The sequence below is a fragment of the Salmo salar genome, chromosome ssa13 (genome assembly GCF_905237065.1).
Source record: "Salmo salar chromosome ssa13, Ssal_v3.1, whole genome shotgun sequence".
Classification (NCBI taxonomy): domain Eukaryota; kingdom Metazoa; phylum Chordata; class Actinopteri; order Salmoniformes; family Salmonidae; genus Salmo; species Salmo salar.
The window spans coordinates 19,913,317-19,933,294 of NC_059454.1; the positions used below are offsets into that span (position 1 = coordinate 19,913,317).

The 19,978-nt window shown below is 43.5% G+C and overlaps 1 protein-coding gene across 5 annotated transcripts in view; it reads left to right on the plus strand.

Annotated features, from left to right (window-relative positions):
- The window catches only part of nkain4 (sodium/potassium transporting ATPase interacting 4), a 138,327-nt gene that overhangs the window by 113,934 nt on the left and 4,415 nt on the right, over nucleotides 1-19,978 (plus strand). For 3 of the 5 annotated variants that reach the window (XM_014134737.2, XM_014134736.2, XM_014134739.2), the window contains exon 5: nucleotides 5,515-5,575. The exons of the other annotated variants lie outside the window; for them this stretch is intronic. In XM_014134737.2, the coding sequence (XP_013990212.1) occupies nucleotides 5,515-5,575 (61 nt within the window). The remainder of the gene's footprint in view (nucleotides 1-5,514; nucleotides 5,576-19,978) is intronic. 5 annotated transcript variants of the gene reach the window in all.

Consider the following 19,978-nt stretch of genomic DNA (forward strand, 5'->3'; position numbering starts at 1 on the left):
TGTGGTGGTCGTCTTTCAGTTCTACAAACTCAAAATAGCATACAGTACAGTAAACACTACAGTAATACAGTATACAAGACAAACATATTACAACGTGGTATACTGTAGCTCCCAATTTCATAAATATAGTAATACATGAAACATTTACTTTGTTTCCCCTGTTGGTATGTATTGGAATCTACAGTCTTTACTGAGCTTAATGTTGTACTACTGTCAAGTAGTAAATACAGTGCATTCGGAAAGTATTCACACCCCTTGACTTTTGTTATGTTACAGCCTTATTCTAAAATGGATTAAATTGTTTTTTTCCCTCATCAATCTGCACACAATACCCCATAATGACAAAGTGGAAACACGCTTTTAGAAATGTTTTTTTTTAGAACATTTTTGCAAATGTATTACAAATTTAAAACTGAAATGGCACATTTACATAGGTATTTAGACCCTTGTTGAAGCACCTTCGGCAGTGGTTACAGCCTCGAGTCTTCTTGGGTATGACGCTACAAGCTTGGCACACATGAATTTGGGGATTTTCTCCCATTCTTCTCTGCAGATCCTCTCAAGCTCTGGCAGATTGGATGGGGAGCGTCGCTGCACAGCTATTTTCAGGTCTCTCCAGAGATGTTTGATCGTGTTCAAGTCCGGGCTCTGGCTGGCCCACTCAAAGACATTCAAAAACTTGTCCCGAAGCCACTCCTGTGTTGTCTTGGCTGTGTGCTTACATTGTGCTGTTGAAAGGTGAATCTTCGCCCCAGTCTGAGGTCCTGAGCGTTCTGGAGCAGGTTTTCATCAAGGATCTCTCTGTACTTTGCTCCGTTCATCTTTCCCTCGATCCTGACTAGTATCCCAGTCCCTGCCGCTGAAAAACATCCCCACAGCATGATGCTGCCACCACCATGCTTCACGGTAGGGATGGTGCCAGGGTTCCTCCAGACGTGATGCTTGGGATTCAGGCCTAAGAGTTAAATATTGGTTTCATCAGACCTGAGAATCTTGTTTCTCGTGGTCTGAGCGTCCTTTGGGTGCCTTTTGGCAAACTCCAAGCGGGCTGTCATGTGTCTTTTACTGAGGAATGGCTTCCGTCTGGCCACTCTACCATAAAGGCCTGATTTGGTGGAGTGCTGCAGAGATGATTGTCCATCTGGAAGGTTCTCCCATCTCCACAGAGGAAATCTGGAGCTCTGTCAGAGTGACCATCAGGTTCTTGGTCACCTCCTTGACCAAGGCCCTTCTCCACCAATTGCTCAGTTTGGCCAGGCGTCCAGCTCTAGGAAGAGTCTTGGTGGTTCCAAACGTCTTTTGTTTATGAATGATGGAGGCCACTGTGTTCTTGGGGACCTTCAATGCTGCAGAAATGTTTTGGTACCCTTCCCCAGAACTGTGCCTCGACACAATCCTGTCACGGAGCTCTACGGACAATTCCTTCGACCTCATGGCTTGGTTTTTGCTCTGACTTACACTGTCAACTGTGAGACCTTATATAGACAGGTGTGTGCCTTTCCAAATCATGTCCAATCAATTGAATTTACCACAAGTGGAGTCCAATCAATTTGTAGAAACATCTCAAGGATGATCAGTGGAAACAGGATGCACCTGAGCTCAGTTTCAAGTCTCATAGTAAAACGTCTGAATACTTATGTAAATAAGGTATTTCTGTTTTGTATTTTTTATAAATGTGCAAAAATTTATAAAAACATGTTTTCGCTTTATCATTATGGGGTATTGTGTTTGATGAGTGTGATTGATTGATGAGGAAAAACATGTGTTTAATCCATTTTAGAATAAGTGAATATGGAAAAGGTCAAAGGGTGTGAACACATTCCAAATGTAAGTCCAATGTCAGCAGTACATATCTATTCTCATTTTGGAACGTTTGGATGATGGATGCTACGGTGAAGCAGCTCAGATTGGGCTGCACTCTCTGCCACTCTCAAGGTCAAAACATGGTTGACGACATAGTCCACCATAGTCACCCGAATTTCAGGACTTGGTCTTCCTCCACCTCTACCTCTACCTTTACCTCTCTCTGCGAAGTTTGCTTCCATTGTTCTCCGAACACAGGAGTACTCACCTGTGGCCTTTTTATCCATACCAAAGGTCTGATTGCAACGTGAACATTTACACAATTAGTGTTTGCACATGTGAAAGTGATAAATTGGTAATTGAGCTTAGCTTGTTGAACAGTGTTGCTTTTCATTTGCACACAATATATTTTTTGTTGTGAAGTTTGTGCCAAAGGTAGAGAATTGTGTGTTGTGTTTTGTCTGATTGGGTGTATGGTTCTGCTAAATGAGTTACAGGTTTGTGTCATTGTGCCTCATGGGCCAGTTTTAGTGAGTAAACAATTGGGAAAAACTGTAAAACAAGAGTTCAGTTCACATAACAGGGTTGACCTTAAAATTAGAGACAGACGGAAATGTATCACTAAATAATATTCTTTAAAAAATTACTTTGTCAAAGAAACCAAATAACTAAGGCTTTACAATGATGGTGAAATTTAGAGACATTTTTAGATTAAGTGGGTTAACTCTCTCTGGGTTCTAACTCTGTCTGGGTTCTAACTCTCTGTGTGTTCTAACTCTCTCTAAATGTTCTAACTCTCTCTATGTGTTATATAACTCTGTGTGTTCTAACTCTCTCTAAATGTTCTAACTCTCTCTATGTGTTATATAACTCTGTGTGTTCTAACTCTCTCTAAATGTTCTAACTCTCTCTATGTGTTATATAACTCTGTGTGTTCAAACTCTCTGTGTGTGTTCTAACTCTCTGTGTGGGTGTTCTAATTATATGGGTTCTAACTCTCTGTGTGTTCTAACCCTCTGTGTGTTCTAACTCTCTGTTCTAGCCCTCTGTGTGTTCTAACCCTCTGTGTGTTCTAACTCTGTGTGTGTGTTCTAATTCTCTGTGTGTTCTAACTTTGTGTTTTGACTTTGTGTGTGTTCTGACTCTGTGTGTGTTCTAATTATCTGTTCTAACTCTGTGTGTGTTTTGACTCTGTGTGTGTTCTGACTCTGTGTGTGTTCTGACTCTGTGTGTGTTCTAATTATCTGTTCTAACTCTGTGTGTGTTCTGACTCTGTGTTTTGACTCTGTATGTGTTTTGACTCTGTGTGTTCTAATTATCTGTTCTGATTCTGTGTGTGTTCTGACTCTGTGTGTGTTCTGACTCTGTGTGTGTTCTAATTATCTGTTCTAACTGTGTGTGTGTGTTCTGACTCTGTGTGTGTTCTGACTCTGTGTGTGTTCTGACTCTGTATGTGTTCTGACTCTGTGTGTGTTCTGACTCTGTGTGTGTTCTGACTCTGTGTGTGTTCTAATTATCTGTTCTAACTCTGTGTGTGTTCTGACTCTGTGTGTGTTCTGACTCTGTGTGTGTTCTAATTATCTGTTCTGAATTCTGTGTGTGTTCTGACTCTGTGTGTGTTCTGACTTTGTGTGTGTTCTGACTCTGTGTGTGTTCTAATTATCTGTTCTAACTCTCTGTGTGTTCTGACTCTGTGTGTGTTCTAATTATCTGTTCTAACTCTGTGTGTGTTCTGACTCTGTGTTTTGACTCTGTATGTGTTTTGACTCTGTGTGTTCTAATTATCTGTTCTGATTCTGTGTGTGTTCTAACTCTGTGTGTTCTGACTCTGTGTGTTTCTGACTCTGTGTGTTCTAATTCTCTGTGTGTTCTAATTCTCTGTGTGTTCTGACTCTGTGTGTGTTCTGATTCTATGTGTGTTCTAACGCTCTGTGTGTGTTCTAACCCTCTGTGTGTGTTCTAAACATCTGTGTGTGTTCTAACACTGTGTGTGTTCTGACTCTGTGTGTTCTGACTCTGTGTGCGTTCTAACTCTGTGTGCGTTCTAACTCTGTGTGCGTTCTGACCCTCTGTGTGTTCTGACCCTCTGTGCGCGTTCTAACTCTGCGCGCATTCTAACCCTCTGTGCACGTTCTGACCCTCTGTGTGTTCTGATCCTCTGTGTGTTCTGACCCTCTGTGCATTCCGACCCTCTGTGCATTCTGACTCTCTGTGCGTTCTGACCCTCTGTGCGTTCTGACCCTCTGTGTGTTCTGACTCTCTGTGCGTTCTGACCCTCTGTGTGTTCTGACTCTCTGTGCGTTCTGACCCTCTGTGTGTTCTGACTCTCTGTGCATTCTGACCCTCTGTGTGTTCTGACCCTCTGTGCATTCCGACCCTCTGTGCATTCTGACTCTCTGTGCGTTCTGACCCTCTGCACACGTTCTAACCCTCTGCGCACGTTCTAACCCTCTGCGCGCGTTCTAACCCTCTGCGCGCGTTCTAACCCTCTGCGCGCGTTCTAACCCTCTGCGCGCGTTCTAACCCTGTGTGCGTTCAATCTCTGTGTGCATTCTAACTGTGTGTTCTAACTGTGTGTGTTCTAACTCTGTGCATTCTAACACTGTGTGTTCTAACCCTCTGTGCGTTCTAACCCTCTGTGCGTTCTAACGCTCTGTGTGCGTTCTAACTCTGTGTGCGTTCTAACTCTGTGCGTTCTAACTCTCTGCGCATTCTAACTTTGTGTGCTTTCTAACTCTCTCTGTGTTCTAACGCTCTGTGTGTTCTAACGCTCTGTGCGTTCTGATCCTCTGTGCGTTCTAAACATCTGTGCGTTCTAGCCCTCTGTGCGCGTTCTAACTCTGTGTGCGTTCAATCTCTGTGTGCGTTCAATCTCTGTGTGCATTCTAACTGTGTGTTCTAACTCTGTGCGCATTCTAACTCTGTGCGCGTTCTTACTCTGTGCGCGTTCTAACTTTGTGCGCTTTCTAACTCTCTGTGTGTTCTATTGCTCTGTGTGTTTTATCGCTCTGTGTGTTCTAATGCTCTGTGTGTTCTAACGCTCTGTGTGTTCTAACGCTCTGTGTGCTCTAACTCTGTGTGCGTTTATTCTTTGTGTGCGTTCAATCTCTGTGTGTTTTCAATCTCTGGGTGCGTTTTGACGATGTGTTCTAATTCTGTGTGTTCTGACGCTGTTTATTCTAACTCTCTTTGTGTTCTAACTCTCTTTGTGTTCTAACTTTGTGTGCTTTCTAACGCTCTGTGTGTTCTGACCCTCTGTGCATTCTAACTCTGTGTGCGTTCAATCTGTGTGTGCGTTCTAACTCTGTGCGCGTTCTAACTCTGTGCGCGTTCTAACTCTGTGCGCGTTCTAACTCTGTTCGCGTTCTAACTCTGTGCGCGTTCTAACTCTGTGCGCGTTGTAACTCTGTGCGCGTTCTAACTCTGTGCGCGTTTTAACTCTGTGCACGTTCTAACTCTGTGCGCGTTCTAACTCTGTGCGCGTTCTAACTCTGTGCGCGTTCTAACTCTGTGCGCATTCTAACTTTGTGTACGTGTTCTAACTCTGTGTGCGTGTTCAAACTCTGTGTGTGTGTTCTAACTCTCTGTGCGCATTCTAACTATATGTGTGTTCTAACTCTGTGTGTGTGTGTGTGTTCTAACTCTCTGTGCGCATTCTAACTATATGTGTGTTCTAACTCTGTGTGTGTGTGTGTGTTTGTGTGTTCCCAGCTCCTGGGCTTCGTGTACGCCTGTTACGTCTTCAGCGCCATCACTGAAGAGGAAGACAGCTGTGAGTAATACAACTTAACTTGACACCCACACACTCTCTCTCTCTCAATTCAGTTTCAATTGAAGGGCTTTATTGGCATGGGAAACATATGTTAACATTGCCAAAGCAAGTGAAGTAGATAATTAACAAAAGTGAAATATACAATAAAAATTAACAGTAAACATTACACTCACAGAAGTCCCAGAAAAGTAAAGACATTTTAAATGTCATATGTCTATATACAGTGTTGTAACGTTGTGCAAATGGTTATAGTACAAAAGGGAACATAAATAAACATAAATATGGGTTGTATTTACAATGGTGTTTGTTCTTCAATGGTTGCCCTTTTCTTGTGGGCAACAGGTCACAAATCTTGCTGCTGTGATGGCACACTGTTGTAATTCACCCAGTAGATATGGGAGTTTATCACAATTGGGTTTGTTTTCAAATTCTTTGTGGATCTGTGTAATCTGAGAGAAATATGTGTCTCTAATATGGTCATACATTTGGCAGGGGGTTAGGAATTGCAGCTCAGTGTCAACCTCATTATTTGGGCAGTGTGCACATAGCCTGTCTTCTCTTGAGAGCCAGGTCTGCCTACGGCAGCCTCTCTCAATAGCAAGGCTATGCTCACTGAGTCTGTACATAGTCAAAGCTTTCCTTAATTTTGGGTCGTCACAGTGTTCAGGTATTCTGCCACTGTGTACTCTCTGTTTAGGGCCAAATAGCATTCTAGTTTGCTCTGTTTATTTTTGTTAATTCTTTCCAATGTGTCAAGTAATTATCTTTTTGTTTTCTCATGATTTGTTTGTGTCTAATTGTGTAGCTGTCCTGGGGCTCTGTGGGGTCTGTTTGTGTTTGTGAACAGAGCCCCAGGACCAGCTTGCTTAGGGGACTTTTCTCCAGGTTCATCTCTCTGTAGGTGATGGCTTTGTTATGGAAGGTTTGGGAATCGCTTCCTTTTAGGTGGTTGTAGAATTTAACGTCTCTTTTCTGGATTTTGATAATTAGCAGGTATCAGCCTAATTCTGCTCTGCATGCATTATTTGGTGTTTTACGTTGTACACTGAGGATATTTTTGCAGAATTCTGCAAGCAGTCTCTCAATTTGGTGTTTGTCCCATTTTGTGAATTCTTGGTTGGTGAGCTGACCCCAGACCTCACAACCATAAAGGGCAATGGATTCTATAACTGATTCAAGTATTTTTAGCCAGATCCTAATTGGTATGTCAAATTTTATGTTCCTTTTGATGGCATAGAAGGCCCTTCTTGCCTTGTCTCTCAGCCCGTTCACAGTTTTGTGGAAGTTACCTGTGGCACTGATGTTTAGGCCGAGGTGTGTATCATTTTTTGTTTCCTCTAGGGCAACGGTGTCTAGATGGAATTTGTATTTCTGGTCCTGGTGACTGAACCTTTTTTGGAACTCCATTTTTTGGTCTTACTGAGATTTACTGTTAGGGCTCAGGTCTGTCAGAATCTGTGCTGCTGTAGGCCCTCCTTGGTTGGTGACAGAAGCACCAGTAGACATTTGACTTCAGATTCTAGTAGGGTGAGTCCGGGTGCTGCAGACTGTTCTAGTGCTCTCACCAATTCGTTGATATGTATGTTGAAGTAGGTGGGGCTTAAGCTGCATCCCTCTCACCCGACGGCCCTGTGGAAAGAAATGTGTGTTGTTTTCACACTTGTTGTTTGTGTACATGGATTTTATAATGTCGTATGTTTTTCCCCCAACACCACTTTCCATCAATTTGTATAGCAGACCTTCATGCCAAATTGAGTCAAAAGCTTTTTTGAAATAAACAAAGCATGAGAAGACTTTGCCTTTGGTTTGGTTTGTTTGTTTGTCAATTAGGGTGTGCAGGGTGAATACGTGGTCTGTCGTACAATAATTTGTTAAAAAGACAATTTGACATTTGCTCAGTACATTGTTAACTAGTCTGCTGTTAATGATAATGCAGAGGATTTTCCCAAGGTTGCTGTGTTGATGCATATCCCACGGTAGTTATTGGGGTCAAATTTGTCTCCACTTTTGTGGATTGGGGTGATCAGTCATTGGTTCCAAATATTGGATGAAGATGCCAGAGCTTAGGATGATGCACTCACACACACACACTCTCTCACTCTCTCTCTCTCTCACACACACACACACACACACACACACACACACACACACACACACACACACACACACACCCTAAATGAACCACAACCTAACAACATGGCAAGACAGGAGATTTTTTGTAATGTTTTATTGAACCTTTATTTAACTAGGCAAGTCAGTTAAGAACAAATTCTTATTTACAATGACGGCCTACCCCAGCCAAACCTGGACGACACTGGGCCAATTGTGTGCCGCCCTATGGGACTCCCAATCACGGCTGGATGTGGAGATGAGGAATAGGAGATGAGAGGGGGGGCTGTAGCTAATTAAAACATCCCTCAATCCCTCCTCCACCTTGTCTGCTCCTCCCATCCTCCCCTACCAGCTGTTCTCGTCACTCTGTCTCCCCATCCAACCATTTCATTCTCTCCCTCACACCCTTGACCCAGTTTTCTTTCCCTGTAGTGTCCTCACATTTTCATCACCTATTCTCCCCAGCTGTCAGTTCTCATGGTGGTAGTCTGGGGTTGGTAGTGTGAAAAACAGAGTGTGTTTTTGTCATCTGCAGATCAGTTCTGCTCCCACCCACCACTGCAATGTATCCATATTTTCTAGAAGTGCCTACATATAGATATATATATATGTATATATGTATATATATATGTGTATATATATATATATGTATATGTATATATATGTGTGTATATATATATATATGTATATATATACTGAACAAGAATATAAACACTATATATATTTATATATATATATATTTTCTGAACAAAAATATAAACATTATATATATATTTTCTGAACAAAACTAAAGACTATATATATATATATATATACACACATACAGTTGAAGTCGGAAGTTTACATACACCTTAGCCAAATACATTTAAACTCAGTTTTTCACAATTCCTGACATTTAATCCTAGTAAAAATTCCCTCCCTTAGGTCATTCGAGATCACGTCTTTATTTTAAGAATGTGAAATGTCAGAATAATAGTAGAGAGAATGATTCGTTTCAACTTTTATTTCTTTCATCACATTCCCAGTGAGTCAGAAGTTTACATACACTCAATTAGTATTTGGTAGCATTGCCTTTAAATTGTTTAACTTGGGTCAAACGTTTCGGGTAGACTTCGACAAGCTTCCCACAATAAGTTGGGTGAATTCCTTCCTCCATTCCTCCTGACAGAGCTGATGTAACTGAGTCAGGTTTGTAGGCCTCCTTGCTCGCACACACTTTTTCAGTTCTGCCCACAATTTGTCTATGGGATTGAAGTCAGGGCTTTGTGATGGCCACTCCAATACCTTGACTTTGTTGTCCTTAACTTCCCTGGGCTAGCGTCCCACCCTAGTCAACAGCCAGTGGAATTGCGTGGCGCGAAATACAAATACCTCAAAAATGCTATAACTTCAATTTCTCAAACATCTGACTATTTTACACCATTTTAAAGACAAGACTCTCGTTAATCTAACCACATTGTCCGATTTCAAAAAGGCTTTACAGCGAAAGCAAAACATTAGATTATGTCAGGAGAGTACCCTGCCAAAAATAATCACACAGCCATTTTCAAAGCAAGCATATATGTCACAAAAACCAAAACCACAGCTAAATGCAGCACTAACCTTTGATGATCTTCATCAGATGATACTCCTAGGACATTATGTTATACAATACATGCATGTTTTGTTCAATTAAGTTCATATTTATATCAAAAACCAGCTTTTTACATTAGCATGTGATGTTCAGAACTAGCATACTCACCGCAAACTTCCGGTGAATTTACTAAATTACTCATGATTAACATTCACAAAATACATAACAATTATTTTAAGAATTCTAGATACAGAACTCCTTTATGCAATCGCGGTGTCAGATTTTAAAATAGCTTTTCGGCGAAAGCACATTTTGCAATATTCTGAGTACATAGCCCGCCCATCACGGCTAGCTATTTTGACACCCACCAAGTTTGGCCCTCACCAAACTCAGAATTACTATTAGAAAAATTGGATTACCTTTGCTGTTCTTCGTCAGAATGCACTCCCAGGACTTCTACTTCAACAACAGATGCTGTTTTGGTTCCAAATAATCCATAGTTATATCCAAATACCTCTGTTTTGTTCATTACCGTACTTCGAAGCATGTCAAACGCTGTTTAAAATAAATTTATATGCTACTTTTTCTCGTAATATTCCAACCGGGTGACGTTGTATTCATTCAAAGGCTGAAAGAAAAAAATGGAGAATTCTCATGAACGCGCATCTCCAGTGTCACTGTTCCCAGGCTGACCACTCACAAATTCTCCTGTTGTTCTTCGCCCAGAGACAGCAGACACCCCATTACACATTCTGGCGCCTTCTGAGAGCCAATGGAAGCCTTAGAAAATGTCACGTTACAGCAGAGATGCTGTATTTTTGATAGAGATGCAACTGAAGGACAACAAATTGTCAGACAGGGCACTTCCTGTATGGAATCTTCTCAGGTTTTGGCCTGCCATATGAGTTCTGTTATACTCACAGACACCATTCAAACAGTTTTAGAAACTTTAGAGTGTTTTCTATCCAAATCTACTAATTATATGCATATTCTCATTTCTGGGCAAGAGTAGTAACCAGTTTAAATCGGGTACATACATTTTTATCCGGCCGTGCAAATACTGCCCCCTAGCCCCAACAGGTTAAGCCATTTTGCCACAACTTTGGAAGTATGCTTGGTGTCATTGTCCATTTGGAAGACCCATTTGCGACCAAGCTTTAACTTCCTGACTGATGTCTTGAGATGTTGCTTCAATATATCCACATAATTTTCAATTCCTCATGATGCCATCTATTTTGTGAAGTGCGCCAGTTCCTCCTGCAGCAAGCACCCCCACAGCATGATTCTGCCACCCCCGCGCTTCACGTTTGGATGGTGTTCTTCGGCTTGCAAGCGTACCGCTTTTTCCTCCAAACATAACGATGGTCATTATGGCCAAATAGTTATATTTTTGTTTCATCAGACCAGAGGACATTTCTCCAAAAAGTATGATCTTTGTCCTCATGTGCAGTTGCAAACCGTAGTCTGGCTTTTTTATGGCAGTTTGGAGCTGTGGCTTCTTCCTTGCTGAGCGGCCTTTCAGGTTATGTCGATATAGGACTCGGTTTACTGTGGATATAGATGCTTTTGTACCTGTTTCCTCCAGCATCTTCACAAGGTCCTTTGCTGTTGTTCTGGGATTGATTTGCACTTTTCGCACCAAAGTGCGTTCATCTCTAGGAGACAGAACGTGTCTCCTTCCTGAGCGGTATGATGGCTGCGTGGTCCCATGGTGTTTATACTTGCGTACTGTTGTTTGTACAGAAGAATGTGGTACCTTCGGGCATTATGAAATTGCTCCCAAGGATGAACCAGACTTGTGGAAGTCTACAATTTGTTTTCTGAGGTCTTGGCTGACTTCTTTTGATTTTCCCATGATGTCACTGAGTTTGAAGGTAGGTCTTGAAATACATCCACAGGTACACCTCCAATTGACTCAAATTTTGTCAATTAGCCTATCAGAAGCTTCTAAAGCCATGATATCATTTTCTGGAATTTTCTAAGCTGTTTAAAGGCACAGTCAACTTAGTGTATGTAAACTTCTGACCCATTGGAATTGTGATACAGTGAATTATAAGTGAAATAATCTGTCTGTAAACAATTATTGGAAAAATTACTTGTGTCATGCACAAAGTAGATGTCCTAACCGTCTTGCCAAAACTATAGTTTGTTAACAAGAAATGTGTGGAGTGGTTGAAAAAGGAGTTTTAATGACTCCAACCTAAGTGTATGTAAACTTCCAACTTCAACTGTATATACTGAACAAAAACATAAACACTATATATATATATATATATATATATATATATATATATATATACTAAGCAAAAATATAAACACAACATGCAACATTTTCAAAGATTTTGCTGAGTTACAGTTCATAGATGGAAATCAGTCAATTGAAATAACATTTTTAGGCCCTAATCAATGGATATCACATGACTGGACACAGGTGCAGCCATGGGTGGCTCGACTGGACACAGGCCCAGCCAATCAGAATTAGTTTTTCTTCCCACAAAAGGGCTTTATTACAGACAGAAATACTCCTCAGCAGAACCCTCCCGCTCGTCAGATGATCCCGCAGGTGAAGAAGACTGATGTGGAGGTTCTGGGCTGGCATGGTTACACATGTTCTGCGGTTGTGAGGCCGGTTGGATGTGCGGACAAATGATCTAAAACAACATTGGTAGGCTTATGGTAGAGACATTAACATTCAATTGTCAGGCAACAGCTCTGTTGGAAATTCCTGCAGTCAGCATGCCAATTGCACGCTCCCTCAACTCTGTGACATTGTGTTGTGTAACAAAACTGCACATTTTAGAATGGCCTTTTATTGTCCACAGCACAATGTGCACCTGCGTAATGATCATGCTGTTTAATCAGCTTGATATGCCACACCTTTCAGGTGGATGGATTATCTTGGCAAAGGATAAATGCTTACTGACAGGGATGTAAACAAATGTGTGCACAACATTTGAGAGAAATATGCTTTTTGTGCATATGGAAAATGTCTGGGTTCAGCTCATGAAGCATGTTACGTTTTATATTTTTGTTTAGTATAGTTGGCTCATACAGGGGGGGTTGAAGGGAGACATTTAGAAACAGGAAAATGGTGAAGGGTGTGGAGAAAAAGGGAAAGATGAAAGAGTAGATTAGAGAGAGGGAGTGAGAAGAGGGAGAGAGAGTGAGAAGAGGTAGAGGGAGTGAGAAGAGGTAGGGAGAGAGGGAGTGAGAAGAGGTAGGGAGAGAGGGAGTGAGAAGAGGGAGAGAGGTAGGGAGTGAGAAGAGGTAGAGGTAGGGAGGGAGAAGAGGTAGGGAGGGAGAAGAGGTAGAGGTAGGGAGGGAGAAGAGGTAGAGGTAGGGAGGGAGAAGAGGTATAGAGAGAGGGAGTGAGAAGAGGTATAGAGAGAGGGAGTGAGAAGAGGTAGGGAGTGAGAAGAGGTAGGGAGGGAGAAGAGGTAGAGGTAGGGAGGGAGAAGAGGTAGAGGTAGGGAGGGAGAAGAGGTAGGGAGGGAGAAGAGGTAGGAAGGGAGAAGAGGTGGGGAGGGAGAAGAGGTAGGCGTGGGGAGGGAGAAGAGGTAGGTGTAGGGAGGGAGAAGGGGTAGGGAGGGAGAAGAGGTAGGGGTAGGGAGGGAGAAGAGGTAGGGAGGGAGAAGAGGTGGAGGGAGGGAGGGAGGGAGGGAGGGAGGGAGGGAGGGAGGTAGAGAGAGGGAGGGAGAAGAGGTAGATTTAGGGATAAGAGCGTCTGCTAAATGACGTAAATGTAAATGTAGGGAGGGAGGGAGGGAGGTAGAGAGAGGGAGGTAGAGAGAGGGAGGGAGAAGAGGTAGAGAGAGAGGTAGAGAGAAAGAGGTAGAGAGAGAGAGAGGGAGTGAGTGAGAAGAGGTAGAAAGAGAGGGAGAGAGAAGAGGTAGAGGGAGGGAGAAAAGGTAGAGAGAGAGGGAGGGAGAAGAGGGAGGGAGAAGCGGTTGAGAGAGAGAGGGAGGGAGGGAGAAGAGGTAGAGAGAAAGAGGTAGAGAGAGAGAGGGAGTGAGAAGAGGTAGAAAGAGAGGGAGGGAAAAGATGTTGAGGGAGGGAGAAGAGGTTGAGAGAGGGAGGGAGAAGAGGTAGAGATAGAGAGGCACACATCTGAAGAACAGCTCATGGTTGCAGTGACCTCATAGCCTCGAGGTCAGAGGTCACATTGAGGGTTAACCAATCAGGTGGCAGAAAACATTTAAGTGTGGTGACAGTGGTTAATAGAATGCACATTTCCAACGGTTGTACACACAGGTTTAGTGAGTGAAAGGACATTTTGAAAGAAAGACTGTGTGTGTTTGGGGCGGTTGGTGTGGAAGTACAATCACCTCTTCTTTGGTGGAGGTCACACACCAGAGATTCAGTGGCTGTGAATGTTTAGTGTCGCGCCTACCTCGCCCGGCTCTGGGCGGTACTATCTCATAATCAATCACTCCTAAGTAATCCCCAGAGGGAAATGCCATTCTGGTGGGGGGAGTCAACTTCAAAATAAGTAATTGACATTTCCCTCACAGTGGTTTCCCTTTTGGCTTTGTTTTTTGTGACCTCACGGCCCATCCATCCTTTGTGTGGACAGTTGGCACAGATACTGTTTGTGTAAGGGCGGAGGGGACAGACGTTCACTTTGAAACGCACACAATGACAGACAGAGAAAGTGTGTGTGTGTGTGTGTGTGTCTTTGTACAAATAAATTGATAAGCACAACAACAACACACTGAATAAAAATACGGGAAAGAAAAGTATGAAAGAGAAGTGGATGATTCTGTATTCTTTCCTAGTTTTAATTATTCAGTAGTTCTGGTCTAATCCTGGCTGGCTGGTTTTGGAAATTGAAAGCTGCTTTGAAACAGAGCTACACAGCCTCCAAGCCCTTCCTCTTTGATATTGTAATCAGCTCCATGCATGTGTACGTGTCTTCATTCTTTTCAATGCTATGCACGCACACACTCACACACACACCAACGTGCTATGCCCGCTTCATTTCCACACTCATTTGAAGAGTCAGATTAGACTTTGTTCCTTCACTGAGCTCCCCAGACTATGTTCCTTCACTGAGCTCCCCAGACCATGATCCTTCACTGAGCTCCCCAGACTATGTTCCTTCACTGAGCTCCCCAGACCATGTTCCTTCACTGAGCTCCCCAGACTATGTTCCTTCACTGAGCTCCCCAGACTATGTTCCTTCACTGAGCTCCCCAGACCATGTTCCTTCACTGAGCTCCCCAGACTATGTTCCTTCACTGAGCTCCCCAGACTATGTTCCTTCACTGAGCTCCCCAGACCATGTTCCTTCACTGAGCTCCCCAGACCATGTTCCTTCACTGAGCTCCCCAGACCATGTTCCTTCACTGAGCTCCCCAGACTATGTTCCTTCACTGAGCTCCCCAGACCATGTTCCTTCACTGAGCTCCCCAGACTATGTTCCTTCACTGAGCTCCCCAGACCATGTTCCTTCACTGAGCTCCCCAGACCATGTTCCTTCACTGAGCTCCCCCAGACCATGTTCCTTCACTGAGCTCCCCAGACCATGTTCCTTCACTGAGCTCCCCAGACTATGTTCCTTCACTGAGCTCCCCAGACTATGTTCCTTCACTGAGCTCCCCAGACTATGTTCCTTCACTGAGCTCCCCAGACTATGTTCCTTCACTGAGCTCCCCAGACAATGTTCCTTCACTGAGCTCCCCAGACTATGTTCCTTCACTGAGCTCCCCAGACTATGTACCTTCACTGAGCTCCCCAGACCATGTTCCTTCACTGAGCTCCCCAGACTATGTTCCTTCACTGAGCTCCCCAGACTATGTTCCTTCACTGAGCTCCCCAGACCATGTTCCTTCACTGAGCTCCCCAGACTATGTTCCTTCACTGAGCTCCCCAGACTATGTTCCTTCACTGAGCTCCCCAGACTATGTTCCTTCACTGAGCTCCCCAGACTATGTTCCTTCACTGAGCTCCCCAGACTTCATCAGCATCGTTTTGCCCGCTTAAAGTTTATCCTCACATTTCTCTCCATCCTTCTCCTCACTTGATCTCTTCTTTTTCTCCTCTTCTACTCCTCCCCTCTCTCTTTATTTTCCTCCTCGGTTCTTCTCTCTTGCATCTTTCCTCCCTTTCATTCTCTATGCAGGTGCATGAATGATTATATGTCAGGATCCATTTTAGATCTGAAAATGTAAAGGGATGTTTCTCTGGCTCTCGCCCTCTTTTTCTCCCTCTCTTTTTCTCCCTCTTTATCTCTCTCTCTCTATTTGTCTCCCTCTCAGTCTGTAGTTATTGAAGGCAAGGTGAATAACTTTGAGGTCTCTGGTTATTCCTAGCTGCCTCATTAAGCCACTCTGGTTGATAAATATTCCGGCTCTGCATACCTCACCCACAAAGGAGAGGTGGAATACCTCACCCATACAGTAGAGGGGGAGGGGAAGATGAATGGAGAAACGAGGAGGACAGGAGAGAGAACAGAAATATTCAGATACTCTGAGGAGATAAGTTAGAGGGGGAGGTAAAAACACTCACACAGACACACAGTCTTGTACAGCTAACCTTGTGGGGACACACAATTCAGTCCCATTCAAAATCATATTTTCCCTAACCTATACTCTTACCCTAACCTTAACCCGTAACCCAAAAACCTAACCTTCACCCTAAACCCCCTAGAAATAACATTTGACCTTGTGGGGACCAACAAAATGTTCCCAGTTGGTAAAATGTTTGTTCGTTTACTATTTTTGTGGGTAATTCTGGTCCCCACAAGAATAGTTAAACACGTCCACATACACACACACACACACTCTCCGGCAAAGGAGAACCGGAAAGGACAGAACAATGAGCATCACACTCAGCTGAAGGATCAGCTTTAGTTCTCTCAGGCCTTAGTGTATGTTCCTATTAGTATGAGCTGGAGTGCTGAGTGTGTGCATGTGTTTGCGTGTCCAGTTATCAGTATAGAGCAGACACCCAGGCGGAGCGAGTGGAGGGGAAAAGCCTCTTTGGAAAGTAGGTCAGAGAGTTACCCGCGTAGCATAAGCTTTATCCTAGCGTTAGCTTAGCATTAGCCTAGTTTGACGGCTAACTGTGGCGCGCACCTCTGTGCTGACTCACTGTCTCAGTAAATCCTCTGGAGTCAAATGAGAAAAAAGAAGGGAGGAAGAAGAAGGGAGGAAGAGAAAGGGAGATAAGTAAAGAGAAGAATGATGGGGGAATGAACCTGGGGTGCGATAGAGTGAGATAAAAGGGAGGGAGGGTGGGTGGGTGGGAGAGTGGGAGGGAGGAAAGAGGTTGGGAGAGAGGGAGGGTGGGAAGGAGGGAGGGAGAAAGGGTGGGAGAGAGATGTAAAGAAAGAGGAAAGGGGAGCGAGGGGAGGGGATGAAATTAAGTAAGAGTGAGATGGATGGATACGGGTAACAGAACCAGAGAGAGAGAGAATGTGAGGGTAAAGTGGGAGACATCGGACGATAGAGGGAGTGTGCAAATAGTGAATGAGATGGATAAATTGGGACACAGCCTTATGATAAATTCTCTTTGAAGCCAATGGTCTGTAGTGCAGTAGCTCAGTGGCAGCAGATCCTTCATCATTAGTTTATTGGCACACGTCCGGTTTTCTCTGGCCTGTTTCCATTTGTATAAACTTTGACACAAGGCCAGTTTCCATTTATATTAACTGTATTGGCAAGGACCTGTTTCCATAGGGATTCTTTGTCAGTCACCCCCAATGCAAGCTGATCACTCATAACCACGGTGATGTGATGGGCAGCTTCATTCCCTCCTTCACTCTTTGTGCTGATGACAAAGTTAAACACTTAAACACAAAACAACACACACACACACACTCACTCACTCACTCACTCACTCACTCACTCACTCACTCACTCCCTCTGATACAGGGCCAGGGAACCCCTTCAGAAGTGCTCAGTCAGGCAGCGTGTGTGTGTGTTTGAGCGTGTGTGTGTCAGGGCTCCAGCCATGACTGTTTTTTAGCTTATCATGACCAGATCTACAGACGGACTCAGTGGTCCATCCCTGTCGTTCTCTCCTCTCTCTCCCTTGTCTCTTTTTTTATTCCCTCTTTTCCTCTCACACTCTCCCCATCCATCTCTCTCCTGCCCTGTTCTTTCTTTCTTTTTCCACTCTGTTCTTTATCTCAGCCTGTCTCTACCCCATCCTCTCTCTCTCTTTCTCACCCCCCCACCTTTCTCTCTCTGTCTCTCTCTCTCATCTCCCTCTCTCTCTCTCTCTCTTTCCTCTCCCTCATGTCCCTCTCTCTTTCAATTCAATTTGTTGTATTGGCATGACAATGTGTTATTGCCAAAGTGTACTCTGGAGATGAAGTGATACATTTACAATATTAACATAACTAAAATAATAATAATCAATACTGTCAATGGGACAACAGTAACAACAATAATCAAGGGTCAAAATAACTATACATTGAACAACAACAATAACAATAACAATGGCATAGAGGACATGTCAGACACTGTCACTCATCTTATGGCAGGCAGCAATGTAGTGCCCTGCCAACCCACAGTTCTCTGCATCCTCCCCCAACAGGACAGGTAGCCTATTCTCATCAGAGAGGTCTTTGAAACCCTTGAATTCTCTTTCTTAGAAAGGCATTGTGAGAGGTAGACAGTTAGATAGATGGTCCATGTCTCTGTTAGTCAAGCGCCTGTGACGTTAAACATTTCCTCTCCGTAGTAAAAACAGTAATCACCTTACATTACTGCTTATTTATTTCCTCCACATGAACGCACTGAGCCACATACCTGTCATATGTGGCATGCTCTCATGTAGAGGTGGTACGGTCATCTCTGCTCGCATGATGAAGTAGCCTTACCTTGCTTGAGACCTGAAGACTTGGCCTTGGCTTTAGCTCAGTGGAATAACATCTGAGCAGTGAGAACGACACAGATTCAATACTTAGTGTGTAACGTTGGGATCAGTTCATTTCTCAAGACTGCTCTGCACATCACGCTAAATCTACAGTAGGTGAACATCTTCAGTTGATTAAAGATATACAGCACTGGGAGAGATTACCTCTCACATACAATAAAAACCCTATTTCCTGGTCGCTACTCTACACTGCCACACAGGTTAGTACATGTATCACTGGAACAGCATGAAAACAGCTGTATTTGAACCATGTTCAGTTCTAATTCTTTTACACATCACAATTACATCACAAACCATGTCTACCAGCTCTCACAGTCTCATGTCAGAATTAGACGTTGGTCCATGTTTCTCAAATGTCCAATTTCAAAGGTTTTCCAAACATCAAAATTCACAGTGTTTAAGGTTACGTTCAGGCATTAACTCTGAATGGTTAAGGTGATGGTTAAGGTTTGGGATAGGCTTAAAACGAAAATATCAAAAACGACTTTCTATCGCTGGATATGAATTTGCAACCTTTGGAATCAGAGGTAGATGCTTACACCCATCCGCCATCCTGTCCACAATGCCCTAGCAAAACCAAAACCTACTTGAAGGTAACAGCGCATACCGGTTTCTATGTCATCTCCTGACATTCTCAGACATGGATAAACATCAAATACTGACTTGTTTCGCGGGTGACCTGGCTGGTCTGGCACAGTGTGATTTTCACAGTCACTATCTCGCTCTATCTCTCCCATACTCTCTTTATCTCTCTCCCTGTTTTCTCTCTCGCTCTGTGTCTTCCTATTCTGCTATGCAAGAGATCAGGGGGAGAGAAAAGTACATCATAATTATTGTAGCCTTTATTTAAGTAGGCAAGTCAGTTAAGAACACATTTTTATTTTCAATAACAGCCTACTAAAGAACAGTGGGTTAACTGTCTTGTTCAGGGGCAGAACGACAGATTTTTATCTTGTCAGCTCAGGGATTCGATCCAGCAACCTTTCGGCTATTGGCCCAACACTCTAACCACTAGCCTACCTGCCACCCCATCATCCCCTAACCATATTCTTCAGCACACTGCTTATCATGGCAGGACATGGAACCCAGCCTGCTTGTAATAAGAAAATCACTTGCCGTGTGTGTGCATGTTAGTGTGTGTTTAACCTTTGTTCGTGTTACTCACTTTACTGGAGCGGCCACTTCCTGATAACTCAGCCTGTGTGTGATGGACCAACTCCAGCGGCTGGGCTTGGGCTCTGTATATCACAAACTGAGAATCCCAAGGAGCCGGAATGGAGACAGAGGAGCAGGTTAACTTGTCACTCCTCGCTTTGATTAATCTGACGATAACTAGCCCTTTCAGGAACTCTAGTTAATGCAATGAACTTCAAATATTCTATTTGCCTATTCCTATCTCTCATAAAAGCACTGTTCCAGAAAGTGGAGACACTTCTGGATTAGTTATCTTCATGAAACAACATTATAATCCTGCTCTAACGATGCGCCAGCATTACGATCCTGCTCTAACGATGCGCCAGCATTACGATCCTGCTCTAACGATGCGCCAGCATTACGATCCTGCTCTAACGATGCGCCAGCATTACGATCCTGCTCTAACGATGCGCCAGCATTACGATCCTGCTCTAACGATGCGCCAGCATTACGATCCTGCTCTAACGATGCGCCAGCATTACGATCCTGCTCTAACGATGGGACAGATTCACTGCATCCTGTTGTTTACTGGGCTCTTGTATCCATTGTGATACTAAATGCGTTCTGTTTTTGCACACACTCCTTTAACCTAATCTCAATGGCCCTGTGTCAGTCGTAAAACTGACCATCCTACCGAACCT